The 16,513-nt window shown below is 55.5% G+C and overlaps 1 protein-coding gene and 4 non-coding genes across 5 annotated transcripts; all 5 read left to right on the top strand.

Moving 5' to 3' along the window:
- Positions 1–6,012: 6,012 nt before the first annotated feature.
- RPL3 (ribosomal protein L3) lies at positions 6,013–12,544 on the top strand. Its single transcript, XM_059681494.1, has 10 exons — positions 6,013–6,143; positions 7,074–7,266; positions 8,136–8,304; positions 8,813–8,948; positions 10,003–10,189; positions 10,563–10,723; positions 11,237–11,338; positions 11,775–11,870; positions 12,202–12,321; positions 12,447–12,544. The coding sequence occupies exons 1-10, from the start codon at positions 6,141–6,143 to the stop codon at positions 12,489–12,491; spliced, it is 1,212 nt and encodes a 403-aa protein (XP_059537477.1). The 5' UTR covers positions 6,013–6,140; the 3' UTR covers positions 12,492–12,544.
- LOC132228984 (small nucleolar RNA SNORD43) lies at positions 6,634–6,697 on the top strand. Its single transcript, XR_009451568.1, has one exon. It is a non-coding gene; the product is annotated as a small nucleolar RNA SNORD43 (small nucleolar RNA).
- Positions 8,757–8,812, top strand: LOC132229070 (small nucleolar RNA U82P). The gene has a single exon (XR_009451636.1). It is a non-coding gene; the product is annotated as a small nucleolar RNA U82P (small nucleolar RNA).
- On the top strand, positions 10,249–10,342 carry LOC132229054 (small nucleolar RNA U83B). Its single transcript, XR_009451622.1, has one exon. It is a non-coding gene; the product is annotated as a small nucleolar RNA U83B (small nucleolar RNA).
- Positions 11,602–11,692, top strand: LOC132229055 (small nucleolar RNA U83B). Its single transcript, XR_009451623.1, has one exon. It is a non-coding gene; the product is annotated as a small nucleolar RNA U83B (small nucleolar RNA).
- Positions 12,545–16,513: the final 3,969 nt, after the last annotated feature.

Consider the following 16,513-nt stretch of genomic DNA (forward strand, 5'->3'; position numbering starts at 1 on the left):
ATATAATTACATATTGTTTTTGTGGTTAATAACTATGCTTTAATTATGTTCGATTTGTAACAATGAAATTATGGGTCACCACAACATGAGGAACTGTATTAAAGGGTCGTGGCATTAGGAAGGTTGAGAACCACTGCTATAGAGTAAAGATAAGAGACAAAAAGAACAATGGAAAAGAATCTCGAGCCGGAAATAGAATATCGAACATATAGAAATGTGATAAAAGCACAAATGACACTGAAAATGGATGGGTGGGCCACTTTGTAAGTTGGTAGTGCTGGGGCGATCAGGCAGGCAGGCAGGTGAGCGGTTAGGAGCCAGTGGTCCCGGATTGTGAGAGGGATGTCCCAGATTGGAGAGGGTGCAGGCTGGGCTGAGGGGAACCCCCTCCATGCACGGATTTCATGCACCAGGCCTCTAGTCTTTAAATAAATAGGATTATAGCATTTGTGTTGCTCCATATTTGCTGTCTTTATTGAGCCATGTGTCTTGAACATCTTTTCATGTTTCTGGATACAGAGCTGCCTACTGGTTAAGGGGCTGCGCACTATTTCCCTGTGCAGAAACATCATTGAAGGAAACTGGAATATGTCACCCCAAGATATGCCTGGGGGCTGGATCCCCTAGGGCAGTGGTTCTCAACCTTTCTAATGCCACGACCCTTTGATACAGTTCCTCATGTTGTGGTGACCCCCAATTTCATTGTTACAAATTGAACATAATTAAAGCACAGTGATGAATCACAAAAACAATATGCAATTATATATGTGTTTTCCGATGGTCTTAGGTGACCCCTTGAAAGGGTCGGTCGACCCCCACAGGTTGAGAACCGCTGCCCTAGGGCAGTGGTTGGCAAACTGCGGCTCAGGAAACCGCGGCTCGCGAGCCACATGCGGCTCTTTGGCCCCTTGAGTGTGGCTCTTCCACAAAATACCATGTGCGGGCTCGCATGTACAGTGCGATTGAAACTTCGTGGCCCACGCGCAGAAGTCGCAGTTTGCCGACCACTGGCCCTAGGGGAACGGATCGGATGCTCTTCAATCTCTCGCTGACAAAGGAAGCCAGGGACAAACCCGAGGCTGGTTCACACTTGATCATTTATTTTAAGATTTGCACGAGGAGCGACGCGGCGCAGACACACAGAAGAATGATGAGGACACAGGTCACCTTGACTTGCCGAGCCAGCGCCTGCTTGGGTGACGCCCCGACGGCCATCTTGCTCGTCCTATTGCTCTGGAACCTGCTGCTAATGGGCAGCTCGGTGGACCCCAAGCGGCAGCCTCCTTCTCCCTTGCTGGCCCCAGCCACGAGGCATAGGCGGATGGAAGCTGCCGAGAGCCTGCTCAGGGTGGCCGGGTCAGGTCCGGGGAAGAGCCGGCTGAAAGGGATAGGGGGGGCTGGGAGGATGCTGGTAACTGCATCCAGGTCTTTGGAGGCTGCCCAGCATAGCCTGGCCCGTTCCAGGGGTCGAAGGCCACTGCACCGCATGGCCTGGGCCCCCCGTCCCAGAGCCCCCCGCAGCTTGTCCAGGCAGCAGACCAGCAGGGACACAGCCACCTGCTGCAGCACAGCTCGCAGCAACTGCTCCAAGGCCTTGCCGTTCTCCTGGCAGGAGCTGACCAGGCTGCAGCAGGCCCACTGGGCCACGGGGAGCAGGAGTAGGTCCAGGCCGGCCTCCCGCTGCAGGAGCCTCTGGAGGCCACGCCGGGCTCTGTGGACCAGGGTGGCGAGCAGCTGGAGGCCCCGAGCCCAGGTGATGGTCAGCGGCTGCCACACGGCCTGTTGGACGGGTAGCAGCACCTCCATGCACAGCTTCCGGCTCAAGGTGAGGGCGAGCCCCGCGCCCAGCTGCAGGCTGCCGCACCACAGGACGCAGCGGCCCAGCAAATAGACCGAGAGGCCGTGGGCGGTGGCATGCGCCACAGCCTCCTGCAGCCCCAGCAGGGGCGCGTAGCCTCTCACCAGGCTGGGGCTGCACACCAGCAGGAACAGGAGGAGCAGGAGCAGGAGCTGCCAGGTGCCCGTGGGCAGCCGGCTCCCATTCTGAGGGGCATCTCTCCGGCAGCTGGGGGTGCAGAGAGTGGGGTCCTTCATGTCCCAGAGGCTCTGTGACCAGCCTCCTGCCCTGGGGACATGGGGCTGCGCTCATGCCACCAGCTCATATTAACTGGTCCTCCGGCCCCCATGCCCTGTCACCTGGGCCAGAAGGTTTTGCAACAATCAGTGACAGCACAAAAGATTAGAATGTGAGCTTATGTCAAAGGGGGGGGGGGGCCGTTCCTGCTTCAGCGGGGAAGGGAGGCAGCCTGTTCCAGCGGGGGCCTACTGTGCGCATGCCCTCCTCTGACCAACGTGAACCAGAGGCTTCTGTGTCAGGCCCTGCCCCGGGCTGAGCACGTGGGAGGAGGACACAGTGTCCGTGACGTGAAGCTTCCAGTCGGGTAAGGGATGACGAACACGGAAACACCCCTATGACTAAAGCGGCCGCTCTCGGCTCCTCTCTTGCCCTCCTGCCTCCCCATTCCACTCCCCCGCATGCCCTGCGACCCTCCGCCCGTCAGACCACACCTCGGGTTTACCTGGCAGCAGGGGACATCTGCCCTTCAGATATTCGAGCCAAACCTTGGGCCCTTTTCTGCTCCTTCCTAGAAGCTCCAGTTTGAAAACAATATTGATGGAGGACCATTTGTTTTTGTGGTTTTTTAAAAAATATATATTTTTATTGATTTCAGAGAGGAAGGGAGAGAGATGGAAACATCAATAATTAGAGAGAATCATTGACTGGCTGCCTCCTGCATGCCCCCTACTGTAGGGGATTGAGCCCGCATCCCAGGCATGTGCCCTTGACCAGAATCGAACCCAGGACCTTTCAGTCCACAGACCAATGCTCTATCCACTGAGCCAAACCGGCTAGGGTGATGGAGGACCATTTGCAAACAAAACCAATCCATTTCTTCCCAGACTCTGGATTTTATCTTTGGATTAAACACCAGCAATCCAGGGTCGGGTAACCCAACCTGCTCGTTTTGGCCCCTTGTAAACAGCTCCCACAGCGTCCCACAGTGCCGTGCGCTCACTGGTCCCCGCTGAGCGTGACCAGCCATTGTGTGTTCACTGTGGGACGGTGTTCAGGGCGTCAGCAGTGGCGTCCCACTCTGGCCCCTTTAGGGGAACCTTCTCCCCAGAGAAGTTTGTTTCAAGTTTTATTTCAGGCACAGGGCACTCTGGCCACTGGTTGGTTTGTTTTTGGGGGTCCAGGGGAGGGGGGAGGTGGCTTAACCAACAAGAAATTTATTTCTCACAGTTTTGGCGGCCGGGAAGTTTCACACCAGGTACCAGCATGCCCAGGTTCTGGCGAGGACCTGCCTCCTAGCCTGCAGACTGCTGCATCCTCACATGGCAATGGCTCCTTTTCATCATGTGGGTATCGTAAACCATGTTACTCTCGGAGTCATCGTTTATCTTTGGCCTCACAGACGCTCAGAACCGAATAGGAGGGCTCCTCTGGCGTAAACAGAGTTCTACAGTGTGTGTTTGGGTGGGATCCCGTCTTACTTCCCTTCATCACTTCCTTACTTTTTTCTTGTAGCCTTAGACCTGTTCTTGGGAGGAGAAAGGATACAGTTAACCCCATAAGTGATTCCAAACCCACACACATAAACTTATCTCTCCCTTCTAAAAATAACACTATCTAATATTCCAAAATGGATATCCTGACTTGGGCCCTTCCCGCCTCCTCTCCCCACCCCTAGCCCCAGTGACTCATAGGAGTCGTCTCCAGATCCCGTCCATCCTAAGTAGCTCCTGCTTCTGCTCCGTTATGCCCACCTCAGTGCCCCTTTCCAGGTCGCCCACCGTGAAAACCCTCTACCTATCCCCACCTCCTGGCTGGCTTCTCCCAGTCCAGTTGTCTCCTTAGAGTCATTCTTAGGCAGAGCAGGCTCAGGACACATGTGTTAAATGAATGAATAAATCCCTTGATTGACAGATGGGGAAGCGGAGACGCAAGGCAACATCCCAGTGAGCTCTGTGTACAACGGGCACGGCAGTGCAGGTCTGTTATGCTGTCCTTTCTCTTGACTGCAGAGGGGGAATTCCTTTTGGGGATGGTTTGCCCAGGACCTTCAGTGACATTGTTTGTTAAATATTTTTTTAAAATACTATATTTTTATTAATTTCAGAGATGAAGGGAGAGGGAGAGAGAGATAGAAACATCAATGATGAGAATCATTGATTGACTGCCTCCTGCACGCCCCCTATCGGGGATTGAGCCCACAACCCAGACAGATGGGGAATCCAAGTGTGACCTTCTGGTTCACAGGATGACACTCAACCACTGAGCCACATTGGCCGGATTGTTAAATCTTTTTTAACCTTCATCACAATTTTAAATACTAGTCTTATTTGGTCTGTGATGGTGGCCATCTCATTCCCACAGCCTGGTGCGGTACCTGGCACCGACAGGCTCAGTAAGAATTTCTTGTTGAGTGAATGAGGGACTCAGGACCCAGAGCTCCTTTTCCAGTGAGGGAGCTACCGAACCCCGAGTCTAATGGCGTGAAAAACTCAGTCTAGAGTCAGTCAGACTTGAGCTCTGTCCTTCATGAATTGTGTGGTTTTTACCAAATTATTTCCCCTTGGCCTGAAACCTAGTTTTCTTTCTATTTTTAAAAGTCTTTTAATATATATATATTTTTCTTATTGATTTCAGAGAGGAAGGGAAAGGGAGAGAGATGGAAACATCAATGATGAGAGAGAATCATTGACTCGCTGCCTCCTGCACGCCCCTTCTGGGGATCAAGTTCCCAACCCGGGCATGTGCCCTTGTCCAGAAACTGGGACCCTTCAGTCCACAGGCTGATGCGCTATCCACTGAGCCAAACCGGCTAGGGCCACCTAGTTTTCTTGGTAAGAGGGGACAACATGGGTCATAATCCCCTTTCCACAATTCTGAAATCAAAAAACTTCCTAAGTCGTTTGGTGACAAAAACCAAATTGATCTGTATTTTTTAGGCAGCTGAGTCAGCCTTGAACTGGTTGGTGGGAGGCTATTTATATTTATCCCACTTCATGTGACTATTCATGTATCTTTACAGAATTCATGTGTCTCATCAAAGAGTTTTGGGAGGATTACATAATATACAGCATGCACACCATGTTGCATATTATCTAAAACATGGTAAGGACTGGATTTGGAAATACATCTGGCAGCAAAGATTTTCAAAATAAGGGACTGAGGACCTCTCAGGGCTGCCTCTCAGGGGTGGTGTCAGCATTAAATGAAAATTTTTTTTCATTAATTTTTAGGGAGAGAGACAGAGAGGAGAAACATTGATGTGAGAGAGACCCATCGAGGCCGGGCCAGACCCGGGCTTCCCTCGCAGCCCCAGCTTCTTCTGGAAGATCGCCCCTTTCTGGGGATCGAGCCCCCAACCCGGACCGGTGCCCTTGACTGGAATCGAACCGGGGATCCTCCAGTCCGCAGGCCGATGCTCTCTCCACTGAGCCAATCCGACTACGGCCCAAGTCAGGACATATTAAAGGCAAGTTGGTGTGGTGGAAGCGGCTCTCGGCTGGAAGCCAGAAAACCAGGGGCGCAATCTTTTCTCTCCGACTTATAGAGCCAGGCAACGCTTTCCACCTGTGTGCCTGCAAAATGGCAACAAACCCGATCTACTGGGTGGGACGGGAATGGGTCCCATGTGTGACACGGTTTTGGGCAGGAGCCCACAGCTGAGTTATTCAATTCCAGAGGTGACTGCATTCAATGTGCAAAGAAGCGACGCAGCCAGCTATCTTCCTTCGGCGGAACGGTGTGTTCAGATCTGGCTGCCGCCCATCGCTGCAGCGGTAGGTTTCTTGCAGCCAAGGCCCTCGCCACATTTCCGCGGCGATTCACTAAGTTTGAACCCAGCCGCTCGCCGTAGCGGTTCCAACGCCAGCTCCTGAAACTCACTTCTCGCTGGGAACAAACGCTAGGCGAGGGCGCGCATGCGTGGAAAGGGCCATCGGTACTTGCCCCCTGACCCGACGTCCGCCGCGGGTGCGCGCTCGTACGCCGGAAGAGGCGGAGCCAGGCGGGGCTTTATATATCGCACGCCGAGCGCCGACCGATCTCTACCGGCGGCGTTGGCGGCAGGATGGTATGTACCCTCTTAGCGCCTCCCTCCTCGGCAATGGCGGCATGGCTGAGTCCGCGGCGCATCGGCGCCATCTCGGCTGTCCGAGCGCCGAGGACCTGCTCTGGGAGCACGGGAAGCTCGGCGGGGTCCGCAGTCAGGCCTATTTTCGGGAAACTCCGAGGCCTGTGGTTGGCCTTGGGCCTACCGCTCGGCTGGCGAGAAGGCCTTGCGGCGGGAGCTGGGCTAGGGTGCCCGGGGCCGACCGTTTTCAAGCCGTGGGTTACTTCTGGGTCTCGGCCTTAGCAGCTTAGTGCGAATCGAGGTTGGAGCCCGCGAGCACTTCAGCCAGGAGGACCTAGACGTGGGGGCCCAGGCAGGGTAACTCTTGCCGGTTGGGAGGGTTAGGAATCAGCAGGAGGCAGGCGGGGAGACGTGGCGGGTGTTGAGTCCTCTTCCTGAAGCTTCTGGGACGCTTGGGGGGACAACGTAGGCCGCTCGAGTTCCCAGAAACCACAGATGATGAACTTGTTGACGGGCGGACAGAGAGTCTGTGCTGATTGTCACGTTCTGATTTGGCTGTGAGTTCTAGTGGCCTAGGTGTCCCCGCGGGCAGAGGAGCCTCCAGGACCATTACCTGCTCGCCGCCCACGTGTCCCAGAAGTCTCGGTGCTCAGGGTCTTTATGACCATAAGGTCACCTGTTAATCTGATTCAAAGTCTGGCGCGCTTTTGTCTGATTTAGGGAAAAGGGGTTAGTTCATTTTGCTAAATTGTAAAGTGAGCGTTTGAGATGAATACAGCAGGATGTGTGACCCTACAAAAAGCAAACCCAGTTTAGCTGGGTCTGTTTTGGATTCAGCTTTGCTGAGACTCCTCATAGGACCATCTGGTCAGCTGGGGATCCGGAAGTGAATTCCAAGTTCAAGCACTGATGTTGGTCACTTTCTTCCAGTCTCACCGGAAGTTCTCCGCTCCCAGGCACGGGTCCCTGGGCTTCTTGCCTCGGAAGCGCAGCAGCCGGCACCGCGGGAAGGTGAAGAGCTTCCCCAAGGATGACTCCTCCAAGCCCGTCCACCTCACAGCATTTCTGGGCTACAAGGCCGGCATGACCCACATCGTGCGGGAGGTCGACAGGCCAGGATCCAGTACGTACACGCTGTGTCGTCCTCCAAGCTGGTGGGGGGGTTAGGAATTGAGGGTGGGGACTGGACTGGTTGGGGCCAAGCTGTAAGGGCAGACTTAAGAAATCAACAGAACGTCTCAGATGATGTTCTTAGTATATTTAAGGACTGTTAACATTCCCAGGCTGTAGATGGCTGGCACTGCCGTTTGTGGGAGGAGGGATATATTGACATCAGGGAGCACTGTGGATAAATTTGTCAAGAGCCACAGCAGGGAGAAGTATGCTGCCCTAAAAGGCTTGAAGACGACCCATGGCCTTGGTTTGTGAGTTTCGAAGTGGAAAAGTTGCCAAGTGGGACACTATCCTGATTACTTAACCATGGTAGCTAATGTCTACCTGACCGTAGGGATAGTTTGACATCCCATTATACTTAGAGTGCTTGTATTATCCAGGCAATAAGAAATGTCTGTCTATAGAGATGTCTATGATAGAAAAGAACGGAAACCAGGCTGTTAATTTGCTTTATTAGGGTCATAAATATATTTGGTTCCAAAGAGGAAGGGAAAGGGAGAGATACAAACATCAATGCTGCCTCCTGCACGCCCCCTACTGGGGATGGAGCCTGCCACTGGGGCATGTTCCTTGATGGGGAATCTCCTGCTTCATAGGTTAATGCTCAACCACTGAGCACACTGGCCGGGCAGGTCCTATATTTTTTGAGTGAAAAGTTGCCAGTGTATGCTGACATGGGCCCTGCTTCTGTAACCTGCGTTACCTTAAGCAAGTTGCCCTCCCAGCCTACGAGAGGGCTTAACAGTTTCTATAAAACACTACCTCTTGCTGAGGATTCTAGTTAGATCATTTAAGTCTGACGATCTGCTTTCTCTGCAGAGGTGAACAAGAAGGAAGTTGTGGAGGCTGTGACCATTGTGGAGACCCCGCCCATGGTGGTGGTGGGCATTGTGGGCTACGTGGGAACCCCCCGGGGCCTTCGGACCTTCAAAACCATCTTTGCTGAGCATATCAGTGATGAGTGCAAAAGGCGCTTTTATAAGAACTGGTAAGGGAGGGGACACCCTAGCTTAGGGTGGGGAGGAGCACCTGGGCAGGGCTTCTCAGCCGTAATGGGAGGGCTGCTCTGGTGTTGGGGTTAGTTGCCTCCAGAACAGAACAAGTTTCCTGAGCTGGGAGCAGCTTAGTGGGTGTTGGCTGAGGACTCAGTTTTCAGTATTTTCTTGGTTTCTGGGAAGTATCGAGAGTCCCGAAAGAAACCAAGAGGCAGCAGTCCTGCCTGGGTGTGTGGTCTGGGTAATGGCTAGACCGGAGCAAGAATGAGTGTGTGCTTGGGTGTTTGTGACTTACATTAATCTTGTGGACCTCTGCTCAGCTCCGCTCGGCTTTGCCCGATGAGCTCCATCCAGGCTCCGCTTGCCGGTGGAAAAGGCTCCTTAGAAGCCGGCAATGAGCCCCCTCCCCACGTGGTGCCCGTGTGCCTTCCTCTCGCCCCTCGGAGGGGTGATGAAGGCCTGCACCCGGCCCCCCGCCCCAACTCTGCTCTGCTCCTGAAGGCATAAGTCCAAGAAGAAGGCCTTCACCAAATACTGCAAGAAGTGGCAGGACGACGATGGCAAGAAGCAGCTGGAGAAGGACTTCAACAGCATGAAGAAGTACTGCCAGGTCATCCGGGTCATCGCCCACACCCAGGTGAGCACTTGCCAGTGTGCCCAGGAGGCAGCTGTGCCTGCCGCTCCCTGCCTGGAGGTGGCCGATGATCGCGTGGGGCTTTGAATATCAGATGCCGCTTGTTTGGGAGGTTCAGTTACCTCGGTCCATCCTCAGTGGTTTGGTGCCAAGCCTTGGGGACTCCGGGTGGTTAGGCTGCTTCAGGTTCCTCAGAACTTCTTTTCTGGTGTAGGAGAGAGGCCAGTGAGCAGCCTGGGGGCTGTTTGAAGTTAACACGGCAACTGGCCAGACACTGGCCTGCCCTTGAAGCCTGGGCTCCTGGGGCCAGGCCATGGCCATTGGACAGCGGCCTGAGTAAGACACCCAGTGCCTCCACTTGTAGGTTGGTCTTTCACTTGTCAGCAGAGGGCACTGTGTCCCTTTTGGTTATTAGGGAAACGATACCCCATTTTAATGAAAACTGGTTGAAGGAATTGGTGACTCATGATTAACATTGTCAAGTGCCTGACAAAGTAGTGAATAGTCAGTGGTGGAATAATGCCTGTTGGCATCTCAAACCTGGCAGGAGGAGCCCTTGCCTGGCTTGGACAGGGGAGTGCCTCCTTGTGCTCTGGCCACTCCCTGGGTGTGTGCCCTGTTCCCGAGTGCTGAGTTAGGGACCACGTTAGCACAGATCGACAGCAGTCCACGGAGTTCTGTAGGGGTAGCTACAAGCTTTAGGCCTGCATTTGTTTCCTTTTCTAATGCTTGCAGTTTATACGGTGGCTGTCGTGCCATCCTGCTCTCCAAGGTACAGGTGAGTTGTTGGTAGTAATAGAGCGAGGTAGGTGGGCAGGCAAACTAGGGCAGTACCCCAAAGGCACTGGCCAAAGGACAGTCAGTGGTCGGCACGTTTGGCTTGTTGGTGCGGGGATCTGGTTAAGTGACCTATCTTGGTGCGGGCCCTGTGTCGAGGGTTGGCCCATCAGAATTGAAAGGGGAATTGTGCCCAGTGGGGAGTCACGACACCACGTTCCTCCTCTGCTGGGGAAGAGCTTGAAGCGCAGGGAGCTGAGCTGCTTCCATTCCCTTCCAGATGCGCCTGCTCCCTCTGCGCCAGAAGAAGGCGCACCTCATGGAGATCCAGGTGAATGGAGGCACGGTGGCCGAGAAGCTGGACTGGGCCCGGGAGAGGCTAGAGCAGCAGGTGCCCGTGAACCAGGTGTTTGGACAGGACGAGATGATTGATGTCATTGGCGTGACCAAGGGCAAAGGCTACAAAGGTGAGCTTTGCAGTGGCCGGGATTGCTGGCCTTAGACTCAGGAGAGGGGTCTCCAACCTGCTGTTCGGTGATGAGGCTCTGGAATGAGCGCTGGGCACAGCGCCCGAGTCACGCTGCGGAAACATTCCTTGCTGCCTTCCTTCTGAGAACAGCCCTGCGGTCGCGGACGGGGGGCATGACCTCTCACTGAGGTCTCCAAGGCCTTGGGCTGATATGGCCATTAGAGGGTAACATGCAGGTTAAACCCACCTCTGTCCTTGAAATGCACTGTCATTGGGTGTTAAAACCAGTGAACTCAGGTGGGCCTTCCCGGGAGAAAAGGGCCAATGTCATGAGTGCCGGACTCCCCAGTAACGGCGTGTGTCCATTCCAGGGGTCACCAGCCGCTGGCACACGAAGAAGCTGCCGCGCAAGACCCACAGAGGGCTGCGGAAGGTTGCCTGTATCGGGGCGTGGCATCCTGCCCGGGTGGCCTTCTCTGTGGCCAGGGCTGGGCAGAAAGGCTACCATCACCGCACTGAGATCAACAAGAAGGTGAGGTGCTTGGGGTGGAGTCATATGGGGGGGTGGTTCAACCCTGGGAGGGGAAAGGTGACCCCATTATAGAAAGGAGAGTTATAGTCTCTTGTCACCGCCATTGGTGGGGGGAGCTTCTGGGCATCACATGGAGTTAGCTCTCCATTTGATGTCCATGGTTTGTGTGTGATATGATTTATAAGGTGCCATCCTCAAAGGTGGTTCTGGTGCAGCTGATTATTGTGAACTATGGGAGCCTGTCCTTTCTTCCCAGGAAGGGTTGGAGTGGCCTCCGTTCACTCTGTTGGATAGCAGTGTCTTTAATGTAGAGTCAGCCAGCTCTTTATAACTTCTGAGCCTGGGGCACCCCATCAGGACTGAGTTCAGAGCTGCTTTCCCAGAGTCCTTTGCAGGCTGGGCCCACCGCTCAGTGGGCATTATGGTCCCTAATGGCCACCCTGCCCTGTGCATGGGAGTCTCCTGCCTGTGTCCTCTTTCCCAAGTCTTACTTACTCTCACTCCCTTGTGCAGATCTACAAGATTGGCCAGGGCTACCTGATCAAGGACGGCAAGCTAATCAAGAACAACGCCTCCACCGACTATGACCTGTCTGACAAGAGCATCAACCCTCTGGTGAGGAACGGAGCTAGGAGCTAGCTGTCTTCTCTGGCCTCTGAGGCCTGGGGTCTGGCAGATTTCATGCTCCTGTGGGAATTTGCCCCAGGCCTCGCAAGTAGGGCTGGGGCCCTGATGCTCTTTGGGCCTGTCTGACTCATGAGGTCAAGTTTGCAGTCAGTTACTGGTCCCTGCATGGCAGCCAGCTCTGTTCCCTGTAAATGGCCTGTCATCGGTCCACTGGTTGGGGTTGGCTGGAGAGAAGTGGGGTCTCCAGCCCAGCTGTTGGGTGATGAGGCTCTGGAATGAGTGCTGGGCACAGTGCCCGAGTCGGGCTGCAGAAACATCCCGGGCTGCCCTCCTGAGAGCATCCCCAGGCGGGTGGCTGGGGACAACCTAAACCTGAAGGGTCCTGTGTGATACGTGCTAACCTGATGGCCTTGCTTTTTCCCAGGGTGGCTTTGTCCACTACGGCGAAGTGACCAATGACTTTGTCATGCTGAAAGGCTGTGTGGTGGGAACCAAGAAGCGAGTGCTCACCCTCCGCAAGGTGAGGCTTGGGCCCGGGTGGCACCCTGCACCAGGAACCTGTGGGGAGGAGAGAAGCTTATTAACATAGGAACAGTCCACAGACAGGCTGAGCCGTTAGGGAGGGGAGTTCAAAGGAAAGGGGGGTTGCTGCTCCTTCAACATGGTCTTTGAAGTCCCGGAGGAGGAAATTCCAGTCTGGCCCAGCTGTTTGCTTCTGCTTTCATGTGCCAGGCCAGTTCTTTGGATACAACCAGCCAGACATGACTGCCCTCCAGGGAAGGCTGGGAAGTAAGATGGTGCAGCGAAAGCCCTGCTCTTCATAACTGACCTTTTCTCCTCTTGGCCCACAGTCCTTGCTGGTGCAGACCAAACGGCGGGCCCTGGAGAAGATTGACCTTAAGTTTATCGACACCACCTCCAAGTTTGGCCATGGCCGCTTCCAGACAGTGGAGGAGAAGAAAGCATTCATGGTGAGCACCTACCTGTCTGGGGCTGGGGAGGCTTGCCCCCCCAGAATCTCTGGTCCCACCAGAGTGTGGGCTGTTCTTACTGACAAGCTGCCTTCCTCCACCTCTAACCTCACCTTTCCCAACAGGGACCACTCAAGAAAGACCGGATTGCAAAGGAAGAAGGAGCCTGATGTCAGGAACAGATGGTGCAACTGGTGGGGCCTCAATAAACATTATTTTCCAGTGATAACGGCCTTGGATTTGACCTTTCCCGTTCGTGGCTGCTTCCACATGACCCTTGTGCTCCCATTGGCGTGCTGCCCATGGCCTCATGGCCTCCTACTTCTGTTTGGTCTCCTTTGCCCTCCCCCCTGCCTGGCCCAGTACCTGGAGTCTGGGTCTGCCCCTGAACTTTGAAGCCAGCCTGGGGCAGTAGGCTATGTGTACAGTGTGTCGGGGTGAGGCGGCTGGGGCTCAGTGTAGAAGTGTTTGCACAGCTTGGGTGGCAGCTGTGGAGATGGGAAGGAGGTGACGGGCGTTTGGTTGCTGATGGGTGCGGCGCGGCAGGGCAGACCCTGGGTCTGTTGTGCAGAAATGAGTGATGTAGTTAATCTGCAGGAGCCGGATCCAGTTGAGGCTTGTTTTGGTCTGTGGCCTGCAGCCAAGTTCTGGCGGTGGGGAGGGGTGTCAGGCAGGAGGCCTGCAGCGCACCTGGAGCTGGGAGGAAACGCCAGTGTTGACTCCGAGAAAGGCCCTGCCCTGGTAGTTTTACTTAGCCAGCTTCACAGGAATGTGGCCATGCAGAGGTTAAACACCTTGTCCAGGCTCCCCCAGCTGGGTGGTCACTGGACCCTTTCGGGCCTTGCTCTGCCCTTCCCCCTGCAGGAGGTTCTTGGGCTGATCTGTGCTGACCATGTTGAGCACCTATTGTTGACCAAGCTTGGTACCAGAATGCTGGTGAGTGTTTTGGCTTTAAGCTCAAAACAGCCAGGCCTATGATCCCTGACCCCTCTGGCCTACCTTTCAGGGAAGGACTTGGCCTCAGTGAACCCCAGCTGGCATGTCAAGGCTGCTCCCACATCAGCATACTTACCAGCCGAGGGCAGATGAGGCTGGCAGGACTTCCAATTACCTGGGCTCTGGCTCAGCCTTTCGTCTGAAAAGGGGTGGCGGGGGGGTGTGGTGGGTTGAGGTCCTGTACTAAGGATGCTAAGGTGGTCCAAGTTGTCTGGTTTCTAATGAGCATGGCACCCCCCATGAGTGAAGGCCTTAAAATGTAGGTCAGGGTCCAGAGAAGGCTGAGGTCCTGAGGCAGAGGCAGGGTAAGGCTTGGTGTACACTGAGCAAGTGTCTACCCTGGGGCCCCCATGTGTCTGAAGCCCCTTGTGAACTCTGGGGGAGCAGTTCTCAATGGCCACCTCTGGGCTAATGCAGATGACTGCCCCCTGCTAACCCTGCATGAGCCAGGGTTGAGTGGCTGGAGCTGCATTTCAGGATGGAGCCACCAGGGGGTGGGAGTGAGTGGCACCTGGCTGGGCCAACCCCTCAGCCCCACAGGATGGCCTTACTGGTTTTTGGGGGGCGGGGCGGGGGGGACAGGGAAGCTCCACTCCTGGGAGTCCCGCTCAGAGCCAGGCATGGGGCCTATGTCCAGTCAGGTTTAAGGGAGGATGCTGAGCCGGCCCCACCTAATCCACTTGGTCATCTTGCCGGGCCCCCCCAGTTAGGCCAGCCCTGGAGCCCAGCAGCCCTGGAGCCCAGCTGCCAGCCCAGCTCCGGTAGGAAGAGCTTTGCTGGCCTGACATCCTGGTAGGTCTTGACCCCTAACCAGGATTCTGTCCAGTTGCAGATACAGTAGCCAGGATGGTTCTGGGGATGTAGAGTCCAGAGAACCCTCCTCTTCCCGTCCCTCCCTGCCCCCCCCCCCCCCCCCAATAGTCTGCTCCCTGGCTGAGAACATGCACACGCATCCAGCACCACAGATACACCTCCAGGTAAGAGCTGTTACCTCTCGTGTTCCCACACATGAAATATGCATAGAGTCATTTTCAGGGACAGGCTTGCTTGACCTGGGGGCTGAGCCCTTGGCTGCTGACCCCCACATCCCCATCATTTCTGCCTGCCCCTGGCCAGTGCATGACCTTGGGCACATCCCAGCAGTTCCAAGCCTCAGGCACATCTGTTGGTGACTCACAGCCTTGGTGGTGGTTGTATGGGGAGAGCAACCCACGCTGCGGAGATAGGTGCAAAGGCCCTGAGGTGGAAATGAGGCTTCTGGGCTCAGACTCTTGAGAGCTCCGGGAAGGCAGCACTGGGTCCCCCTTGCCTCCCTAGCCAGGGCCTGGCATATAGTAGGTGCTCTAAATGTTACTCCCTGCACCTTGGCCCTGCAGTCGCGGGGAGCTGTCTCAGTCTCTTGCATCCTGTGGCTGTGCCTGTCACTGAGGGTGCATCTGAGTGCCTGTTGGCCTGTGCTTCCTGTCACCAGAACCCCCAGACAGGCCTCGCTGGAATCCTGCGGTGACAGAACAAAGAGTCTCATTCCATTCCCCTGGAAAAAAAATAAAATAACCTGCTGGGAATTTCTGAGCAAGTGGGAACAAGGAGGTGGCGGGAGCCATCATCATCGCCTTAAAAGGCACGACAGCCAGTGGCTTCGCTGAGCTCACCTGGGGATGGCCTTGGGGGATGGGGGTTGGGCAGCTGGCTGCCACCTTGTGGGCTCACCCCAAAGTGCCTTCCCTTGGATCCTCCCTGACAACCTTGACAGTGGGGGCTGCCTGCTGGGCCCTGTTCCATTCCCCCACCCCACACCCCTAGGTGCCTAGCACCCTCCCATCGGCTCTCAGCACGCAGCTACTGTCTGAATCTTCCTGGGTCCCCTGCCCGCCATGGGCTATGTCGCTGTTCAGGCTGGCACTCCCGGTCTCCAGTATCATGCCTCCTTCTACCAGGCCCAGACCCCTGGCCTGCTCCCAGGATCCCAAATAGCACTCCCTGCCCTGCCAGCAGCAGGCGCAGAAGCAAGGCTGGAGGCCGACGGGCGAGGCCTCGCCCAAACCTCACTGGAGGCGGGAGAGAACGCCCATGAGCCTGGGAGTGAGGGAAGTAGCACCGGGAACCTTCAGGGCCTATTAACACATCAGAACCTAAAATGTCAGGATCTTCGCTGTGTCCTCCACATCCATCAGCCCCCTGGGCCACCAGCACAACATGCCCAGGGTCCCACTTCACAGTCCCTGGCCCACAGTACCAGCGCCCATAATGACTTGGAATGCCTCCAGAGGGCAGTGCCCAAGCCGGCAGGTAGAGGTATTGTGAATACCTTACCCTGCCAGGCACTGCCCGAAGTACTGTGTGTATAGACAGTACATTGGTGTATTTGATCTACCCCTTGAAGCAGCGTCTATTATCCCATTTCACAGATAAGAAACTGAGGCTCAGAAAGGCTGAGCAACTTGCCCGCGGGCACACAGTGTCTGACTGGTAGGGCTGGAATTGGAGACCGGCACCCCTTCACTCTGACCCTTCTCATGCTACTAGGGGTCTGTAACGCATCGTTTAGCTCAAGGGAGGATGGGGCGCTCATCCGTTGGGCCTTCTGTTGGCCCTTTCAGAGTTGCTTTGTCTAACCCTACAACTGCTATCTCCATTTCACAGATGGGGAACCTGGGCCCAGGGAGTCAGAATCCTCTGAGGTCGCAAAGCCAGAATATGCCCTGCCAGGTGTCTTAGATGCTGCATCTCAATGAGTGGTCATCACAGGCCCGTGAGCTGTGAGCTGTGAGCCGTGAGCTGTGAGCCGTGAGCCGGTGCTGCTGTTGCCACTCCTGCTTTCACAACGAGGAGACAGAGGCAGGGAGCAACAGCTCCTTAGGTCCGACTCTCAGGGGCGGCAAAGCAGGGATTCGAGTCCCAGGATCAGGAACTCCGTGTTAACCACTCAACTGTGGGGGCCTGACGGCTCCTATGAGATATGGGGGTGGGGAAAGGAGGCCCAGCAGCCACTGCGGCCCCAGAGTTCCTCGGCCCTCACAGGCTCCCATGGGCCCACTTGCTTGACGGACGGGGCAGTAGGGGGTGCTGCGCTGAGAGTGCTAGCAGACAGGTGGGGTGGGGAGCCACAGCCAGCCCCACCCGCCTCGGGCCCTGGCCCTGCAGCTGGCCTCCAGGTCACTGGCTTCATGTGACTGGAGAAGTGGCGCCACCATGC

Source organism: Myotis daubentonii, chromosome 2 (genome assembly GCF_963259705.1).
Source record: "Myotis daubentonii chromosome 2, mMyoDau2.1, whole genome shotgun sequence".
NCBI classification, from domain to species: domain Eukaryota; kingdom Metazoa; phylum Chordata; class Mammalia; order Chiroptera; family Vespertilionidae; genus Myotis; species Myotis daubentonii.